Source organism: Anabrus simplex, chromosome 5 (genome assembly GCF_040414725.1).
Source record: "Anabrus simplex isolate iqAnaSimp1 chromosome 5, ASM4041472v1, whole genome shotgun sequence".
In the NCBI taxonomy this organism is placed as follows: domain Eukaryota; kingdom Metazoa; phylum Arthropoda; class Insecta; order Orthoptera; family Tettigoniidae; genus Anabrus; species Anabrus simplex.
Window position 1 is genome coordinate 354,888,326 of NC_090269.1, and position 16,355 is coordinate 354,904,680.

Genomic DNA, 16,355 nt, shown 5'->3' on the forward strand with positions numbered 1-16,355 from the left:
CAAGACAATGCCACAGCCTTCAAAACAGGACACACGTAACTGGACTACGAAGTCCAGCAACACCACCATACAATCATGACGGATAGTATACTGAAGCAGTAACAGATGGACAAACAGAACAATAGAAGTATCATACACATCTGTTACCAGGACGACGAACAGACACAACCTTCTTACCGCTTGCTTTTGAAGCAGATTTCTGAGAGGCTGCAAAAGCTGTGCAATCAAGGGAAGGACTATGCATGCGGGTCCACACCTTTCTCATCTCTGTGATGTCAACACGATGGCTAGTAATGACTGACGGCTCATTAAGCACACACGGATCCATGCGACGATGATCGTAAGTGAAGCCTGGATAGTCTCGATGACGGATGCCTGCTTTGCGAGCGCAAACACCAGTCAGGTACACATCCTCCAGGTGGAAGAGTGGAGTACGAAGAGCCACACGGTACAAATTCTGAGCTACATCAGCTGCAATCACATAGCCAGTGCCAGATACGTAGTTTGGATAAACACGTCCAGCATACATATATCGTGGTGAATACCTGAAAGACCATTAAAAAAATACCTTTATCTAACTAAAAGGAATAAAAATGGGCCTTTTCAATTGTGATGAGCCCACTGCCACATTGGGGTAAAAATGCTGATAATTTCACGATTGAGAAGGCCTAAAAAGCTTGAATGTTTTTAACATTTGTAATCAATGAAATTATGGTCTCCTTTAGGGAACTTAATATTTTATATAAAAGGAATAATTTTACAATGGTTGACATCGAATACAAATTATTTTGTAGTATTAACAAACATGCTAAACTTGCATTTCTTGGAATAAACCCCTCCATCCATTTTATATTTTTATTCCTAATTTGCATTACTAATCTCCAGTGCTTTGTTTACATGGCATAATTCAGGTGCAGAGAAACTTATCAGACAACTTAATTAAATGCAATAATTTTAAAGCAGAGATAAAACTTGTATTAAATAGCCCCACCACTCTGTGATGCTTAACCTGGGAGTAGGCGTGCCGTGGCCTTTTCAACAGCAACAATATTAAAGAGTTTGCCAATTGTTAACTGATTGTTGTATGGCTCCCTCACTCCAATCAAATCTTATAGGAGGTGTTGGGTAGCACGTACTGCATTGTCGATGCCTCAGTCGTGATCATGTTAATGCAGTGATTGAACATGTATATTAGCGGTGCTTTTGACTATGTGTGCCCTGTGGCGTACTGAGTTTCTGACATTTCTTTTACGCTTATTCCCATATTTTTGTCATTTTGTTCAGTTAGCGGATTGTATCTTTTGACTCATAATAGATCAGAATAAACAGGAAAGAATACATAAATTTCTTGACAGCGTTGAAAAGGAGAGAGGAATATACTAGCAAGAGAACAGGGCACATTATGCCGTAGGCTTTTTGAGGATGTTATCGGATAAAAACCCACAGTTTTTTCAGAAGAGGAAACAGATGACGAATAACATGATTTTTAGGCCGGTGATCTTTATAATTCATGATTACTCACTGTAAAAGGAAATGTTATACTAGTTTGAAATACACGACTGTAAACTTACACAATGTTGCCCAATAAAAGAGAACATTAGTATGAAATGTAAAAGAAATGACCCCCTCCCACAAAATACATAAAGAAATTATTCAGAAATATATAACAATGAAATGTGATTGCTGCGAGTGATTATAGGGTGTAGCCTATTTGACTGTGCGTGCCCGCTCATGTAAGTGTTGGTCGCGTACGTGCCTTCTCCCAGGTTAAATAAAAAAGATAATACATGAAGGGAATTCAAAAAGGCTAGCTATAGTTTTCTTTAATATTTGTAATCAAATTGAAGTCTTACCATTTACTGTTGGCATCTAAAATTGGCTTTGCCCCATATATCAATTTTCCTAGTAGCAATCCAGAGCCTCCTTTCACTTTCAGAAGCTTAATCAAATTGTTGATATTGACGAACATGTCATCATCAGTCTTCATGATGAAGCGAGCAGACGTACAGTAGGAGTGCACCCATTTGAGCATCATCACAGTTTTGAGAGTGAGGTTGTTGTACGAGTCTATGAAGCCTTCTTGGATCACATCCCCATGTCTGATACTCTCCTCCTCTACTTGCTCCTGTCAGCCAACACCAGAGCTAAATATGTACATATATTTATGTTTGTCAAAATATTGAGTTCAAAGTATTGAACTAAAAATCTAATAGAAGATACAAAATTTAAAGTATTTCTTCTTGACCGAAAGTTGGAGATGTATTTTAAAAGCCTTCGTTTTCACTATTATGAAGGATACACAAAATTTGTAAGTGTGATGATGAAAAATTTTCCTTCTCTTGTGAATATGGCAATGGTTCAAATCTACAACAACAACAAGAATAATGATATAATTTTTTCGAGTTTTAATAATGCTATTTTGCTTTACGTCCCACTAACTACTCTTTTACGGTTTTTAGAGACACCTAGGTGCCAGAATTTAGTCCCTCAGGAGTTATTTTACGTGCCAGTAAATCTACCGACACGAGGCCGACGTATTTGAGCACCTTCAAATACCGCCGGACTGAGCCAGGATCGAACCTGCCAAGTTGGGGTCAGAAGGCTAGTGCTTCAACCATCTAAACCACTCAGCCCAGCTTTTTCAAGTTTATGTCCCACTAATTAATTTTACAGTTTTCAGAGACGCCAATGTGCTGGAATTCCATCTCGCAGGAGTTCTTTAAGATGCCAGTAAGTCTAACGGCACAAGGCTGATGTATTTGAGCACCTTCAAATACCACTGGACTGAGCCTGCCAAGTTGGGCTCAGAAGGTAGGTGCTCTACCGTCTGAACTACTCAGCCCGGTTACATTAATAATAATTATAAAGAAAGAAAGAAAGAAAGAAAGAAAGAAAGTTTGCGAGTTGTTTTGGAGGAGGGTAATCCCAGAAACCACATAACCAGTTTTAATAATTCTTTTACCATTAGAAAGCTTATTTCTTCCACACTATTATAGGCTATGATTCTTTTACCATTATAAGGTTTGTTTCTTCCCATTATTATACACTATATATACAGGGTGTATCAAAACTCAATGGTAGAACTCCAGAAATGGATTCCTCATATACAGAGAAGAGAAAAAAAGGTATGACGTGGTTCCAGAAATGCATAATTGTAGACTTAACTACTGTTGATGATGAACCAACTCTTTGTATGCACATTGTGGCAGCCTGTCAGACAGTATGCATTATACCAGACATTACTGATCATGTTTGACACTCAAGGAGAAGTATGGAGGCCTGTATTATTCAGGTAGGAGGAGGTCACTTTGAACATTTCATCTGAACTATGAACAAAATGTTCCAGCTGACACCAGAGGCATAATAGGTGTAACAGTGTTGGGAGTGTCGGACTGCATTCATTTCAATAAAGATTGGATAACTCTGTAATTATGAATTTCTCGACCCATGTTGTCATATCCCTTTTCTTTTCTCTCTCTATACGAGGAACCCATTCCTGAAGTTTTATAGTCAAGTTTTAATACACCTTGTATAATTATATTAGCATATTAGGAGAGCAGCAGTTTATGAAAAGTGAGAAAAATTGTGTACCTGGGATTCTTTAATATTAAAAGAACAGAGCTCAACAAGTGTGCTTGAAATAGAATTCAATTTCCTAGAAGGAAAAAGAGCTCTTATGCATTTACTTTCTAAATGTAACAGTTTTTCAAGAAAAATCTGCTTTTTCTGGATTTAAGTGCATGCTTTCTCTGATAAAATCCAAACTAGCCAGTAAACTGTTAGTCTTACAAACAAAAGCAGCACAAACAGGATTTAAATTTGTTTGTAAAAAATGTTCATAGAATCATAACTAACACATTACTACAACCTTATACATTTTTTTTGTGTTACAGGAGCATTTTACGCTTGCAGCCCACAAAGAGAAATAGTCAAAGCTGCTCATAATGGAACCTGAATTAAGTGAAAACCTGTCTTTATTGGTGTTTTATTGTAGTTCCGAAGAAATTTACTTCTTTTGTTACTTGTTTGACATCGCACTAACACATAGGTTTTCGGCAATGGAAGGATGGGAAAGGGCTAGGATTGGGGAGGTAGCAGCCATAGCCTTAATTAAGGAACAGCCCCAGCATTTGCCTGGTGTGAAAGTGGGAAACCATAGGAAACCATATTCAGGACTGCCAATGGTGGGGCTTGAACCCACCATCTCCCCAATACAAGCTCACAGTTGCGTGACCCTAACTGCATGGCCAACTCTCTCAGTTCCATGTACATTAACCTTGATTAAACAGAAACTGTCCAATGTGGGAACAGAAAGGAAAATTGGGCTTATAACAGATATTACATCATTCAAATACAGTTGAATATTGATTATTGTCCCATCTGCAGCACGTATGTGCAAAATTATTTCAATGACATAAGCTACAGGAGTGTCTTAATTCACTCCTTTGGTACTCTGGGTGGGCCTTAAGTACACAAACCTATTTCTGGATGGGTATTTATTTTTTACTTAAAAAAAACTGTCTTCCAATGAAGGTAGCCCAATAGAAGTCAGTATATTCACCAACAAATTTTATATAATGGCTATAGTAAACTCTACTCAAATATTTGTACCGAGATAGTGATTTAAGATTTGGCATGATTTCACTACAACCTCCTTTTTTTTTTTTTTGCTATTTGCTTTACGTCGTACCGACACAGATAGGTCTTATGGCGATGATGGGATAGGAAAGGCCTAGGAAGTGGAAGGAAGCGGCCGTGGCCTTAAGGTACAGCCCTGGCATTTGCCTGGTGTGAAAATGGGAAATCACGGAAAACCATCTTCAGGGCTGCCGACGGTGGGGCTCGAACCCACTATCTCCCGATTACTGGATACTGGGCACACTTAAGCGACTGCAGCTATTGAGTTCGGTCACTGCAACCTCTCTTGCTAAAATCTTGGTAAGGCAACTTGAGCTCCCAGTAAAAGTCCAGACCTCGACTGACTCCAAGTGACACTAATGTTTGAAGAAATTTACTGTGGGTTATACACTGTGCTAATATCTCCATTAACAAGGACATTCCTTGAGCTCAGTCAGTGCATTTTTTCTGTGATCTTATGGTAAGGTATGGTAAATTCTGTAAGTCTGAGTTATAACTATGGCTTCAAAAAAAGAGGAACGTGTTAGACCCGAATGCTAAAATGCAAGTTACTGAGGTGTGTGAAAAAGACAAGGTATCGGTAAAACAAACTGTCAAAAAGTTTAAAGTTGGTATGGCGTTAAAATAAAGCAAGAAATTTCCTACTGTCATTTAAAAAAGGACTCTGAAACTCATTTCCATTTGTAGACAATCATCAAGACTATCATCACCCTGGATTCAGATTCAGGGTGCCTACTACTAACCTAAATCTGTTTTCCCTGAGATGTTCCCATTTTCCCTCCATTAAATTTAGTGGGATGTGGTATATAAATGTGATGGTCGAGTATGTTTATCATACTCTGGAATCATCATCTTTAAACATATTTGGATGGACACTTACAATGGCATAGAGAACTCGAAATTAATTTCTCATGTCAAAGAAACCACACCCTATCATTGAAGTGGGTTATCTACAATCCCATCATAGAAAGTCACTATAAGAAACACAAAAGAAAATGAACTACATTGCTCACAGTAAGCCATCAGTCAATCACCCTTCAAACTAACGCCTGTATTCATAAGGGACTTTATTCCTGACGTTGGTATGAATGCGCATGCCTGTTTCTAAACATGCTCATAACAGTAACATATGGGTTCATGTTCAGAAACTCAGGAATAAGATCCCAGTTCCTGTAGCAAATGGACGCGTCCTTTGAATGGTGGTCAACTAGTGTGTATACAGTATAAACAAGCACCACTGACACATTCCTTTTTTTTTGTAGAATGTTTTTCTGTGATAATTTTGCTTTTCCATAATTTCTCTTCCATAGGGAGGCAAAATCAATAATAATTATGGGCAATCCATAATAGTTAGCACCTCTAACTTATGTAAATTACATGGGTAGCTTTTAAAACACTGGGCACTTTAAAAGGAACATTAAGAAAATAAGAGTTACTGTCCTTCTGATTGATAATAGTATTGTAATTTAAGTTTTGGTTTAATAAGAACAAGGTAATTACAAATTAACACGTTCGCGGCCGATGATGACACATATGCGTCATGACTCCACTTTCATTCAGTGCCGATGACGACACACGTGCGTCACATTCCGCTCCAAATATTAAAGCTTGTATTTCTGCCAATATGTATGTAAACAAACAGACCTCTTATCTGTGCATTATTAAGGTGTTATTAAACATATGCGCCACCTGGGCATCAGATCAATTGTTAATTACAATCTCTGTAGTCATTACAAGTCGGCATACATTTCCGCTATGTCATGAGGGAACAGTGAAGTTTCAGTACCTTCTCACCGGAAGAAACCCGTCAGTGGGATAAACAGGCAATTTGCAATTAATGATGATAGTCTGGAAGCTCTCCTGAACGCTAGTGACAGTGACAGCAATGATAGTGACGACAGCGATGACAGTGTGAAAAGTGACTGTAGCCACCTGAGTGAGAATTTTAATCACGGATGTGTGTGTCGAGTGTCTACTCCCAATTCTTACATTACAGAAGATGAGGAAGACCTAATTAATATCTCATCTCCAAATCTCCCGCCAAATAACATGGACAATATTTCAGGGGCCATTTCTTGGAGTTCAGATTCATCCTCAATGAAACAAAATAAACTTTATTCGTCGGCTGGGAATGAAGGTTCCACTGCCATGTGACGCGAAACCTATTGATTGTTTTTGCTTGATTGCAGATGACAACTTGCTGAATAACACTGTAACTGAATGTAACGCATTTGCAGAAGAGTTATTTTTGCAAGGAAATGTCACTGTAGCACACTGTATGGACTACTGTAGTTACATTGTACAGCTTATGGAGTAATGTAAGTATACATTGTTCACACAGCAATAATAAGATTCTACTGCACAGTGAAATGTTCAAAAACTTATTTTTCTGTTGTAAAGAAGTTCTACAATCGAACAAAACATTATTTTCCTCGCTCCACTTCATTACCAGTCATGACGCACATGCTGCGTCAAACGGCAACGAAGGCGAAAAACTCATCGGTAGTGCCGCTCGTATGAAGATAAATAATATTGAAATAATTAAAATAATAATCTAAAATGCATAAGGACACAGAAATGAACTCCTTTAAACAAAAAAAGTATTACGGTACCACGGTAATGTTTGCCAATATCCGAGTGGCCGCGAACGTGTTAAGGGGGGAAGTTATTATCTATGTAGATTTAATTTTACAATCAAAGTAAAGACCTGGAATTATGTTATCATTAAGAGTGAATTGTAAGCTACACCATACACTAATTAATACAATACTAGTTATGTTGCATGCCTCATGTACTGCTATCTTTGAGCATTTAGCGCTTTTCATTCACTCTCCTTCTCTAGCATGCATGCTCACTCTGTCTCCTTCTCAAAGTAATACTCGCTGCATACGGCTTGTGTTGTATCTACATATCAGTCTCGCTTGATCATTCCGTTTAGGTCAAGAATTAGATCGAAAGCTGAATTTTGATGTGACAAGTCATTTCCCTGTATATTTTCTGTGTTTTCATTTCCCTGTGTTTGCCATATAATCCCTGTTTTTCCAGAAAATGGATGCCCTCAGACTGCATCACCGACCATTTAAACATTTTATCTTAATAATATAACGGGAGCTGGATAAGAGAAAATGACGATATAGATTGTTAAAGTATGCACATTTTGGCAGAGTCCATTAAGAAGCAGCTACCAGACGAGAAGAATGAAAATTGTTCACTTTGTTCCAACATGGCCAACTTGTACTTACTGCCTCACCATAAAGGAATACCAAGATGAATTATTGAAGTTTTGTGGTTTCTGATCCAGGTAAGGTCAAGGAAACAATTATGCAACTTCTGACATGGTGTGAATTTTAATTCTTCTGGTGCACTAGTTCTTCTTTGTAAGTCTAGTTTAGTGTGCCTCCTTCCTCGCACTGTTGGTGTGTTAGTTACCCAACATGTCCGTTAAGTTACTTCTTTGTGTCTTTGGGCTTATTATTTACCTTGAGGAGCTCTGTCCTTCTGGATCTTAAAGTGAATTTATGAAGCACTACTAGATGCGCATAATGGCTTTGGCTCAGTTACAAGTTCATAACCTGGTTTCAAATATTTCATTTCAGCTATAAAATGTGTGCACCATTAACTAGTTTACAAAACTTTAAAGGCAAGAAGTGAAGTTAAATGCAATTGGCTAACAAAGGAAAATTAAAGAAGACAGAAAATAAGGAGAGATGATGTGAGGCTGGTTTGTTTGTGCAAGCTCAAAGAAGGTTGGAAATTCCAGGCCTATGCTTCAAAGTCATTGAAAAATTAGGGAAAGATTACTTTACAACACCTAATAGATGGTTGGAAATATTCTGGAAGATACACTATTGTTTGTAAGACCATTTGCTGTGAAGCTGGAGATGTCAATGAAGAGACCATGGCCGGATGGGCTGTCAAAGTATTGTCACGAACTGAGGTCTAAAAACCAAAGGACATCAACTCTATAAGAGAGGATTATTCTTCCAAGCACTACCAGATAAAACTCTGTGCTTAAAAGGCAAAAGGTATCCTGGTATTAAAAAAAAAAAAAATAGAGAAAGAGGCTGACAGTTTTATTGTGCAGATTTATGTCCAGGGAGACAGCAAAAATTTTTTAAATAGGAAATGCACACAAACAAAAACAAGAAAGAAGATTGGAATTTCCAGGCCTATGCTTCAACAGAAAGAAAAGGAAGTAGTTGATGAAAATCTGTAAGGTTAGCTTCACTTTCAATACCCACATCAATTTTTTAGGGAAAGATGAAAGCTGCGATAATGGGAGATTGGATGAGAAGCTTTAATGAGAGAATGAAGTAACAAAACAGGCGTGTCTTTTTGTTTCTCAACAAGGCTACATGTCAACCACATCTTGAGCTATCCAACATAAAGTTGGAGTGGTTTCTGCTCAAAACAACAAGTGTCATGCAACCAATGTATCAGGGAGTCATGAACTGCATGAAGATAAACTATCGCAAAAATGTCTTGGGAACTCTCATTGCCAATATGGAATCCATAACTTCTGACAGCATTCAGGCACAGCCTGTTACTGTGCTTGATGACATTGTTTGGATTGTAAAAGTAAGAATGGTGGAGAAGCCACTACAGATGAATGAGAATCTTCCAGGAAACACTTCACCTGGCCAACTTTGGTAAAAAGATGTGGATGACCTGTAGCACTGTCGAGGACTACCCAAACTTAGATGTGGATATTTAAAGTGAAGCTAACCTTACAGATTTTGATCAATTCATTGCTGATTATAATCAAAAGGACAAAGGAATACAGGAACAAGAGTCGGGCGAGGAACCTTCACATGAACATCACTCGGATTCGAACAATAAGACCTATTGTTAGGTCTCTCAATACTTGAGAGATATGTAAGATTTCTCCCTAACTAGGAACGATTCAGAACTATTTCAAGCAATATGTGGAGCAAGAATAGTAGCAGAGAGCACGGCCTCCAATCCCACTGGAAAAAGTGAAACATCATAGTGTACATTTCAGTCTGCATTTATAGTGAAAACAAAATGTTTTCTTAAGGCATATAGTGTGGTGTATGCAGGATTGTTTGGTTTCTTCTTTTTTGATGTCAAAAAGTGTTGAATGTACGTAAATAACTAACAGCGTTCGTGCAGCAAATCAACTTTAATGGATTTATCACCTGTATCTTTCATCCAATGATAGGAAAAGAAATGAAAAGGCTGAATAACAGTTCCATAATAAATATTTTACTCAATTACAATTTAAAAAAAAAAATAATCGGTAAAATTACAATTACAAATACTTCACAGAACCCTTAGGGCCGATTGCATAAAGTGTATTTAGACAATGTCTACGGTTAAACAATGCCTAAGTATGGCCGTCGCATTGCAGAGACATTATTTATCACTTAGACACTATCTAAAACCGATGTTCAACCGGCCATGTTTAAACACTGTCGAGAACACTGTTTAACCTCAAATGAGAGGAGTGCATCACAATCAGAGGTTATGTACCATGAAACACGTAATTTTTTGTAATATCATGTTGAAACAATTCTGGGAAGAAAGGTTAGTCCGATGGCCTCTCTGTGGGTCAACCACTACGAAATCGCAGCAATTCATTTGAAATGTATGGGGAGGTACAGCTTAAAATAAGATTTTGCTTTTCAAGAGACTTGTTTCTTGAGACTGACAAAGGGACAGTCCGTTAACTGTCAACTTGACTACAATTCGTCAAGAACTGATATATTTTATTATACATGGGATAATTTCCATGGAATTATAGGTCATTTCAACTTGTCCCGATCGTCAGAGGCTGTCACATACATCAACCCGGGAAGGGGAATTCAGTTATATTTACTGCCAAGTAAGCACACAATTATAGTGACAACTAAAAAGTAGGTTGTATGTGTTTTTTTTCCAAATAATCGTCATGCTAATTCAGGTAAGTTTTTGGAAACTATGAGATAGTAAAAGGCAAGTGGTGGTGATGGTGGTGATTACTGTTTAAAGAGGACTGGGGAAGAAGAGCCGTGGCCATAATAACAGCCCTAGTATTTGCCTGGTGTAAAAATGAGGAAACTACGGAAAACAACCTTCAGGGTTGCCGATGATTCGTTTCGAACCTATGATCTCTAGAATGCAAGGCACATCTATATGGCTCGTACAACTCCTTTGGTTTCACAGTGCTATTGTTTCATCTTCCTTTTGCCAAAGCTATTTACGAGTCGAGTACACTCACCGTAACAACACTATAATCAAAGCTACACTTCCTCGTATGGCGGTGGTTCGCTTTAGTGTTGATAACATTATGATATTTAATTTCCACCGAAAGCGATATTCTTATCTATGGGCAAGTCATGCTCATGCTTAGCCATATTTGAGTAATTTGTAGGAACACAACAGCTGACTAGCGTTCGGCAAGCACACCAACGAATTTCATTGGTTGCGACAAGCAAAGAGCCATCTCCATTTTTGAAACAATATTGAAACTTCAAACAATGTCTAATTAAACACTGGCTGAACATTGTTTATGCAATGGAAGACCGCTACTTAGACGTTGTTTAGGTAGACGTTGTCTAAGACTTAAAACTAGTCATCGTTTCTGCAATTGGCCCTCAGTCTTAAGGAAATCATTGACCTTTTGTGTATGAGGCTGGAATGATACTGAAGTTTGCAAGGAAAAAGATATTTCATTGTGTGTCTTAGCATGGAGATATTACAAGACTATTATCACAAAGCTAAACTTTATTTTTATCGTTAAGCGACTTTCAGCATTAAGCAAGCCTTAACCAGTAAAAATCAAAATAATGGGCAAATAGTTAGTCCTATCATAAAATAAAGCCAATATGTGAATTTAAAATAATTCTTCCATGGAAAAGGTCACACGCATTTTCTTTGTAAATAATGGTTGTCCACGAAAGTACACTTGTTATATCAAAGCATTTGTTCCAGAACAAGTGCTGGCTAAGCACTGTTCAGCTGGGTTTTTGCCCCAGGTGGATTGACCATTAATTCAGTGTACAACGAGGCCTTTGGAAACCAACACAGAGTTGGTAACCAAAGTCATTTCTTTGCCAGCGACTTAAAAATGACAGCTTATGTGTTAATGTTGGGTAGAAAGAGAAGTAAACGACATCACCAACTATCGGTCTGTCAACAACAGATACGTTCTGTTAGTTTACTTATATTTTTACTATATATTAGTATAAGAAATTACAGTCAACTCTGGATGTAGTAAACTTTGTTATAATCAATATTTGGCTACAATGAACCTGAACATCTGATCCTATTTCACATACATTATAATACATACTAAATATTTTGCTTGTAACTACAGCATCTCTTATAGTGAGTACAAAAGGTAAAAGTTTAATTAAAGGGATGTAATACAATACACTGCATTCTAAAATAATGCCTATTTCCGTGCATAAACTTCTATTGCTAAAATTAAGAACAGATGGAGCTCAGGAGGCGAGACGAGGGACCCACCCAACTAATCTCCGAACAAACCTTCTCTGTCCTCTGTGTCTTAAATTTTACCCTTGTCAGTGTAATGACCATATTGGACACATCTAGGTCACTGGGTAAGGAAGAGGACAGCCGTTCAATGAATGCTTCTACTTGTATCTTCATTTGTCTTGTAAACAAACTTTAATTAAAACAGTGTACCTTAAACAGTAGTAAATAACAGACTTCTTCAGGGCTCAATAAACATGAGTACAGTGCATGAAATTTATTTTTGTCTTATTGAACAATGTAAATGTCATTAACAGAACTGTTTCTACACTAATAAACCTCTTGTTCCTGTAGTAATTTTAAGACCTTTTTTTTTTTTCTTCACTTGTTTACTTAATTCTGTCCGGAAGAAGGTTTTCGGTTATAGTGAGTTTTGGCTATAGCCAACCAAATATTTGAATCTGTAGAGGTTCATTATAGCTGGAATTGACTGTGTATCCTATACTGTCAAAATTAATGAAAGAATACAAGAAAAATCAATTAAAAGAACATGTGGAAATGAGCTGTGGAAAAAAAAAAAGAAAAAAAAAAAAAAAAAAAAAGGAAAATAACAACAGTAGAAGCAATGTATTCTACATGTTGTAAAATGGTTCCAGAGATGATCAATATTTTCATTACAGGACAAAGTATCAGAGGAGAAAAATTATATAGTAATGATGTTTACTGACTTATAAAAGGCTTATAATACAATCACCAGAACATTATTCGAGAGAGAAATAGTAGTAAAAAAATTTATAGGAGGAAAATTAAATAAATAGAAGCAATGTATTCAAAATGTTGCTATCATGTCAGGAAAGTAAGTAAAATAGGATGGTCTGAAATCAAAACATAACTGAGACGTAGGAATGTATATAGTTTCTGTGTAAAGACTATTGGGGTCTCACTCCACCAGTCTTCTAAGGGCTAATAATATCTCCTAAGCAGAATACAACATTGCTTCATTCTGTTGACATGTTTAAGGCAATAGCCAGTCCAGCAAGTGGGTTGTAGGGCATGAAATGCCTGGTACAGTTGTGAATGAAACCTGTAGCTACCCCATCTCCATTACTGAGTGAATGCAAGAGAATGTTAAAACACAAAGCAATTAACATTATGTGAATGGCAGTGGCAAATACTGTGTGTGTCTACTTCTTGTTTTTTTTATCCCTATACAGGGTTGGGCATCCTTATCCTACTTCTCCTGGATGTCTATTCAGTCTCATAATCTATTATGCAGGTTAGGGAATGGATCATGTCTATAGGCTCTCTTTGCATGTGTCCATACCACTGCAGTCTGTTTTCTTGAAGTGTTTCTTGGATTGGCCTTACTTTAAAACTCCCATGCACATATTAATTGCAGCCCAATGCAACATCTTCATTTCTGCAACACGTAGCTTTTTTTTGTTTGTTGCTTTTGCAGTGGCCGGCATTCTCAGCCATATATAAACATAAGTCTAACTGCAGTCCTTTGTACAGTGGAAACTCAATCGATTGTTCCCAGAACGATAATTTTCATAATTTGCAGTCCTGAGAACCTATTCAATACAATCTGGATTAAACTTGTTTCTCATTCCTTGATGTATTGTTTTCCCTGGATCTCTCATTCATTAATTCTGGCCCTGACGAACTCTAAACCCCGATCAATGCATTTGAGCTTAGGTGTTGGGAAAATCTGCCTAGAATAATGTATATGCCAGAATTAGTAATAAGAAAATCTTGGACTAAATCAAGCCAAAAATCTCCTTGGAAGGAAGTATAGACACACAAAAGCTATCCTACTTTGACCTCATAATTGGTAGTACCTCCTTCAACAAGAATGTCATGCTCAGAGTGGTGGGTGGCAAAACAGGAATTGGAAGGCCAAGATCACGGTTAGATGGCATCAAAGGAGATACAGGCCTGAGATCGCTGAACTGAAAGAAGCTGCTCAGAATAGAATTAAATGGAGACACATTATCTGTAGGATGACAGAGCCGTACTAGACTGAACAGAAGAAGAGAGGTATTTATCACTTTTAGAATATGCCTCACATCACACTGAACAATATATACGTACCTGCAAAGTTGAATTATCAGGATCACCCAAAAGAAATGCTACTTTCACAGTTTTAGTATTATTGTTTGAGGTTGATGCAACGGAGGCCCACGTTTCACGGATAGCTGCACGAGCCTCAAAATTAATTACTGCTGAGCATACCACGATTAGAAGGAAGAGCTGCTGTCCACACAAGTCTGGCTGTGCGATGATTGCCGTTGCATTATCGGGCAGTACATATAAGCGTAGATCCCGGCTGCGATTGTGTGCCCATCCAACAATGGACACTAAGGGGAAGAAACAGTGAAATCAGTTTATATAATTCTATGGGCTGCTACACTATGGACTCTCATAATAGCAAAAAAGCATTAGGATGGAACAGAAGTACAAAGTAACAAAATAGATGATTACATTTCTTACATGAATAATGCAGAAGTTGTATGTAAAGTAATACGTAATAAATTAAGATCCTTTAAAAAATACTTTGTCAGATGGACATACATTTACTCATGTAACTCAAACAGGGGCAGCTTGTGAGGTAGTGCCGGTGTGTAATAAAGAAAGAATATAAGATTCTTTTCCTCTCAGGAAGAGTTTACATGAGATTTAAATTTCAAGAAAATGTATGCATACCTTACTTTGCTTTCATTTGAATGAGCATGCAAACCAACATGCACTCTGGTGGCACCTGTCTGAGTACGTTAGCCAGATGTCACGGGTACCACTTCTGAATACAAGACACTGAACAAAAGACTGTTTGGCTCAGTTTTATGTGTGCTGTTTAGGGCTGAGAGTGTGCCAGCGGCCACGTGATGCTACACTTCAATTTCATCTGCTAGAGTGCAGCATGTACAAGCACAAGTCAAAATTTCTTTATATTTTACCACTAGGAACACCACAGTACAGCATATGGCAAGCACACCACTCAGTATTGCCAATGAAGTGATTTTGTCACTGTATCTGATGACTATTATATTTTTTATATTTTTTAAAACAGACACCTATCAATTTTTTTTTAACTCACTTAAGTGACAAAAATAAATCTTTCTAAGATTGTAATGCAACAATCTGGGATTTTGCTGTTACATTTATGTAACATAGTGTCACAGTTACCTTTACTTACCAGAATGCAAGCACACAATATCAAAATTCATAACTTTCCCGGTGTTTATATTATGCGTTTATTAATAACATTGTTAAATTATGAAGGGCGTACTATATTGTTTTACACCTTATTTTTTCTACCCAAATGAAGTACATTACACATCAGTTGTTACGTCCACCTTCTCAATCTCCTACAGTTTTGCCATTGATGTGTCAGTCTCTCCAGACCTTCCTGAAACGACTCTTTCGGAGTGCTGCATACCCATGCCTTGACAGCTGTGCCCAGTTCTGCAAAATCCGCACAGCGGTGACCACGCACAGGTTTCTTCACGTTCCCGAACAGGTGATAATCACTTGGTGCCAAGTCGGGAGAGTATGGTGGGTGTGGCAGCACCGTGAATCCAATCTGATCAATGGCAGCGGTGATCTCCCGGCTAGTGTGGGGCCAGGCGTTGTCATGCTGCAGAAGCACACCGTTAGCCCATTTCCCGGGCCGCTTAGTTTGACTGGCATGACGTAAGCACTTAAGGGTTGCCACATATGCTCACTGTTAATCATGGCCCCAAATTCCAGCCAGTCAATGAGGATGATGCCCTTTGTGCCCAGAACACTGTCGCCATTCACTTGCCAACTGATGGCACTGTTCGACATTTCTTTGGAGGTGGACTGCCCCTATGCTTCCATTGCATCAATTGTTGTTTCGTTTTTGACTCATGGTAATGGAGCTATGTCTCATCACCAGTCACAAGCCTAGCCATGAAGTCGGCTGGATCTTGATCATGGTGTTGCAAAAGTTCTTCACCAGTCACAAGCCTAGCCATGAAGTCAGTTGGATCTTGATCATAGTGTTGCAAAAGTTCTTCACCAGTCACAAGCCTAGCCATGAAGTCAGCTGGATCTTGATCATGGTGTTGCAAAAGTTCTCTGCATACGTCCACATGCCTCCGTGTTTCGTCTGCAGACAAGAGTCTAGGCACCCATGTGGATGAAACCTTCCCCAACTGTAAGTGGCTGTGCACGATCCACTGCAGGGTGTTTTGGCTAATTCCCATGGCTGCCTCCATTTCCGTAAATGTGATATATTTATTTCCTTGGATGGCCTG

General features: G+C 38.1%; 1 protein-coding gene across 1 annotated transcript in view; it reads right to left on the reverse strand.

The window, feature by feature from the left end:
- LOC137501005 (beta-1,3-galactosyltransferase 1-like) overlaps positions 1-15,903 on the reverse strand; it is a 30,636-nt gene extending 14,733 nt beyond the window's left edge. The window contains exons 1-4 of the mRNA XM_068227834.1: positions 15,801-15,903; positions 14,170-14,435; positions 1,854-2,125; positions 178-545 (exon numbers count right to left, since the gene is read on the reverse strand). Coding sequence (XP_068083935.1) covers positions 178-545; positions 1,854-2,125; positions 14,170-14,435; positions 15,801-15,903 — 1,009 coding nt within the window. The remainder of the gene's footprint in view (positions 1-177; positions 546-1,853; positions 2,126-14,169; positions 14,436-15,800) is intronic.
- Between the last annotated feature and the right edge of the window lie 452 nt (positions 15,904-16,355).